At 32.5% G+C, this 5183-nt stretch overlaps 2 protein-coding genes across 3 annotated transcripts in view; one reads left to right on the top strand and one right to left on the bottom strand.

Moving 5' to 3' along the window:
* The first annotated feature begins 1367 nt into the window (after window positions 1-1367).
* LOC106473976 overlaps window positions 1368-5183 on the top strand; it is a 21234-nt gene continuing 17418 nt past the window's right edge. Inside the window, exon 1 of the mRNA XM_022402353.1 lies at window positions 1368-1489. Within this exon, the coding sequence (XP_022258061.1) occupies window positions 1440-1489 (50 nt within the window). The 5' untranslated portion in view covers window positions 1368-1439. The remainder of the gene's footprint in view (window positions 1490-5183) is intronic.
* The window catches only part of LOC111089582, a 36463-nt gene continuing 32649 nt past the window's right edge, over window positions 1370-5183 (bottom strand). The window contains exons 1-2 of one of the 2 annotated variants that reach the window (XR_002613820.1): window positions 3610-3721; window positions 1370-1501 (exon numbers count right to left, since the gene is read on the bottom strand). Coding sequence is in view for 1 of the 2 variants with exons in the window: in XM_022402357.1 (XP_022258065.1) it covers window positions 1435-1501 (67 nt within the window). In the remaining variant the exon portion in view is untranslated. Of the gene's footprint in view, window positions 1502-3609; window positions 3722-5183 lie in introns of those variants that run through there. The other variant, XM_022402357.1, reaches the window with a different exon arrangement.

Genomic DNA, 5183 nt, shown 5'->3' with positions numbered 1-5183 from the left:
CCAAATCCTGTGCCATCTCTTGCAGGCTCTTCCTTTTAGCATGGACTCTAGTCGTAAACCTAACACTGTAGACTTCGGACTGATTTTGAGTTCCATGCCTTCGATGACGAGGAATCCATTTTGAGACTTATAATGGTTGGAGACGGCTTGAATGGGTAATGAAGAAAAACTTTAATATAAGTTTAACATAACAGCAAATGTACAACGTTTCGACAAGGTTTTGTCATCATCAGGTACAACTAGTTTACACTGGCACAGATATATATATACAGTACGGAACAAAGAGGTCGCATGACCGGATACTTAGAAGAGATATCTTCGAACCCCAGGGTGTTGGCTTAGAGTAGGGTTTGTTTAGTTCAATTAAAATGGATTCCTTGATTTTTCATTTGTTTATGTTTGGTTCTTTGTTTAAAACTACTGTGTTTTTGATAGATATACTATGTTTTTTGAGTTGCAATGGTGAAAAACATGGCACGGTTTTTTATTGTGTTCTGTCAATCTGGTCTCCAATTTTCTTCCTGTTTCTCCGATGTCGAATTCTGGGCAGTTATTGCATGTTATTTTGTAAATGACGTTGGTATTGTGTGTATAATTCTTGAGCTGGTTTCAGGAAAAAAAGGTAACTGCAGTGTAATGTATTGTTGTTGGGTTTGTTAGTGTCAATTTTGTTCGTGAGCTGAGTTTTATTGTGGGGAAAAATCAAGGAATCCATCTTAATTGAACAAAACAACCCTACTCTAAACCAACACCCCGGGGTGCCTAGATACCTCTTCTAAGTTTCACAACAGTTCCGGTCATGTGACTTCTTTGTTCAATCTGTATATATATATCCGTGTCAGTGTAAATTACTTGTAGCTGATGATGACAAAACCTTGTCGAAACGTTGTACATTTGCTGTTATGTTAAACTTATATTAAAGTTTTTCTTTATTACCCATTCAAGCCGTCTCCAGCCATTATTATATCACATATACTCTCACACCTATCACACATAGGGTTACACAGAATTATGCCCTATCGTACAACCAATTACATTTAATGTACGCATCAGCAATTTATTGAATTATAGTTATTGCTTTGGTTGTTGTTTCTCTTCAATGTATAGAGAAAAATAATGAAACATGTAATTTCAGTTTGATGTTAGATATTTTGCAAGAAAATTGTCTATGTATTGGTTGTGTTTTTAATGCCTCAAGTCAAATTTTCTCTTATTTTTATGTATTAAATCTATACTTAAAATAAGAAATAATTTACACAACCTTGACATCTTTAATATTATGAGTTTATCTGTATAATTTGGCAGATTTTTTGTGTATTTATTAACCAAAATAATATTAGACGTCTTCCCTTTGAAGGCAGCATGTGGTTTTCAATCGTAGCTCGGAACGTCAACACTCGAGGGCGCGCAAGTACCATAGCCTGGACTCCAGTGTCAGCATGGAAATAGAAACCAGCTGTGGGTTCTCCGACAATGCCTCATCACCAAGGTATTATTCAAGCTTAAAATACAAAGAAATATTAACAAAAAAGAATTCAATTACATTCTATTGTGTCTATAAATTTTCAAAATAATTCATTATTTCTTTTCTGCTATCCAATGCACTGCCTATTTAATACACCCTCCTTACGATCAGTGTACTTTACGAACAATTAAATAAACTATGGGAACTCGCTCAAACATTGAGTTGTTAGAGACTCTTTCTTATAGTATTTCTTTATGTGTGTATATATCACTTTGTGTTATTGTATGTTGAATACTAGAAAATATTTACTATTAATTATGCCCCATCCTTACAGTAAAAGATTGATAAAAAATTGGCATACTGGTATGAATTTTTTGATATATACAAATATAAAACAACATAGTCATGGAATGCAATTAAATATCTAAATATGTTCCATATCTTGAAATATATTTTTATCCGTATTTCTAATAAGGAACATCTTTGATCGTGATGGTTTGTTTATGTTTAACAAAAACTAAATACCTTTAATAATTAAAAAAAGTATTGCTTGCATCTTTGGTGAAATACAAAAAAATTAATGCTTTAATATTTTGGTCAGAGTATTTTTTATTTTGGTGTCTTTGGAACGTATTTATTTGTCAAGCGACATCTGCACCACATGGCTCAGCAGTAAGTCTGCCGGATTACGACGCTAAAAATGGGATTTCGATACCCGTGATAGGCAGGGCACAGAAAACCCATTGCATCAACAGCAGTCATACCAAACCAAATGACAACCAACGGGTAATATGAACAGAGATGATATAGCACGATGTCGTTTGTACTTACGAATCATTAGAATCATGGTATGAAATATTGACTACTTAACTGGATGAAACAGTTCATTAACGATGGATAAATAAATTAATCAGTCCATTTCTCTTTGACCTACGGTGATGGACTTTCGTAGATGGACTTAAGTCTACGAGAAAAATCCATTTCGTTACTCAAACGATTCCAGCAGCAAGTGTGGTCATGTAGGAATAAATGGATGTATGAGTTATAAGGTGAAACGTATTATAAGGTGAAGAAGAAAACAAAGAGGTTTTTGTTTTGTTTTATTTTGCACTAAGCTATTCGAAGGTTATTTGCACTAGCTAACCTTAATTTTGAAGTGATACACAAAAGAAAAGACAGCTAGTCAACATTACTCAATGACACCTCTCGGATTATTCTTTACCAGTGAATAATGGAATCGGCTGTCACTATATGCCCCCACTGCTGAAAGGACAAGCATGTTTGGTGAAAGGTTTCGATTCTGACACCAGCGAGCGCCCTAACTAACAGACCATATCAGACCCCTTAGATTTAAGCAGATCATTTAAAACACGATGTAACATCAGTCTGACCAGAAGTGGAACCACGCTGCTTTAAATTTGTATTTAACTTTTTTTTAAGATGGTGTTCGAGTCTATACGCCTTCAGAACTATTCTTCTTATACCCAAGTGAATCTAGTTGAAATCTTTAGATTGTAATTGAAGTAACTTTGTACAAAAGTAGAATGCTACAAAGTATTTTAACAATGATGTTTAACTATCTAGCCCATGTCGTCTAACTCATTAAATATAAAGTAAGCTACATTATCTTATTCATATTAGTTTACATTAGCTATGGTGTAAGTTCTGTTGTTAAGTCTTATTTATTACATTACTTCGATCTACGTTATACAATCTAAGCTTTGTCTACATTAATTATAATGTATATTAACTATAATATAAACTTTCTCTTCCTTAAATGTAGTCTAATTTTGCTTAAATTAGCTATGATGTAAGTTCTACAATCTAAGTTTTGTTTACATGAACTATACTTAAGTTTTGTAGCCTGAATATGTTTACTTGAGCTGTTATGTAAGCTCAGCAGTTTAAGTTTTGTTTAATTTAACTACGGTGTAAGCCAGCGGTTCCCAACCTTTTCACCACCAAAGAACCCATTTTATTAATATTTTTTTCCCCACAGACCCCATGATTTGTGAAAGATTCCATCTACCCAACAAACTGTTTTTCTTACTAATAATTAACTTGTTTTTCCATTTTTCACTATCAAACGAAAGACATATATAACTGAGTGTGCAATTAAAAGAACAGCAGAATTAAAAACTTACTTGTTTAATGAGTTGGTATTATCTTTGCGGACCTCCAGGGATCCGGAACCACAGGTTGGGAATCACTGGTGTAAGCTCTTTAATTTAAATTTTCTTTCCGTTAACTGTAATACAAGTTAAACAACCTAAGCATTCTTTTCATTAACTACATTCTAAGTCTTGTTTACATTAGTTATAAATGTTAAGTTCTACAGGCTAAGCCTTGTTTACATTAGTTATAAATGTTAAGTTTTGCAATCTAAGTCTTGTTTACATTAATTATAAATGTTAAGTTTTACAATCTAAGTCTTGTTTACCTTAGCTGTGATGTAAGCTCTACAGTCTTTTTACAATAGACTATAATGTATGCTCTACAATTTATATTTTGTTTACATTAGCTATGATGTAAGTGCTACAGTCTAAGCCATATTTACATTAACTATGTACTAAGTTATAAGTCTTATTTTTGTTTAGATTATCTATAATCTAAGCTATGCAGTCGAGATCTTGTTTATATTATCTTTGATATATGCAATGCAACCTAATTTTTGTTTGTATTATCTAAGGTGTAAAATCTATTTTAAAATTTGTTTACATTAATTAAGATGTGAGTTCTATAGTGCAAGTGTAGATTCCAGTAGCTATGATGTAAACTTATATCAACTAAAACATATGTCTTACAGTCTAAGTATTGTTTTCATCAATTTTTATTTTTTATAGTCTAAACTTTCTTTTCATTAACTTTAGTATAACTTTGTTTACATTAACTATAACGTTAGCTCTACATTCTACGTTTAATTTACATTAGCCATGATGCAAGTCCACAGTAAGATAATTAATGATAATTTCCCATCAGACCAAGATGCGTATTTATAGCGAAACTAAAGTTCAACTTGGCCATCGGTATAGCTAATTAAATTTACTTTTCTTATGTTTCTATTTATAGAGATTAGCATGCATTGTTTCGTCAGTTGGTTACCCTCGCTGTTAACGATATTCACGGCCATAATCTCAGGTTCGTCCAGCTTATGAGATCTAAATTAGTCCTAATTACGCATATTAAGTTAACAATATAAATCAATCTATAATTAAAGCATGGTAATAACGAATAAAATTACAAAGTAATAACATTCAATAGATTAAATAGTATAGCCAATACTGTTAATGAAAGTAACAGTAAATAAATAATACTCGAAGATAGCTTTTATATGCGGAAACATCTGTTAGATGAGTTCTTTCACAGATCTTAAAATATAACGTTCATAAACGGAAACATCGGCACATGTAGATATGTAGATCTTGAAAGTCGAGTTGTTCAAAACTTGAAAATAGCGTTAATAACTGGACAAATTGTTGGTTGAGATGTTGCAAAGGAAATATCTGCTGAAATTTTTCGACAGACACTAATCATAGCAGAACCGTCTGGAAAATGATCTATAGGAAATAGTACAGCTTATAAAATGAGTCAGATCAGTGTAGGCCGGTAAGGCAATCACTGATTGGCATGTCCTTAATCCAATCAAGAAATCTCACAGACCTACTGAAGGATGTGTATATTGTATAGGAGTTATTTTTTAGTGGCAAAGGACAGGTTT

The sequence above is a fragment of the Limulus polyphemus genome, unplaced genomic scaffold (assembly GCF_000517525.1).
Source record: "Limulus polyphemus unplaced genomic scaffold, Limulus_polyphemus-2.1.2 Scaffold6693, whole genome shotgun sequence".
NCBI classification, from domain to species: Eukaryota; Metazoa; Arthropoda; class Merostomata; order Xiphosura; family Limulidae; genus Limulus; species Limulus polyphemus.
This window is presented reverse-complemented; position numbering and strand designations above follow the sequence as displayed.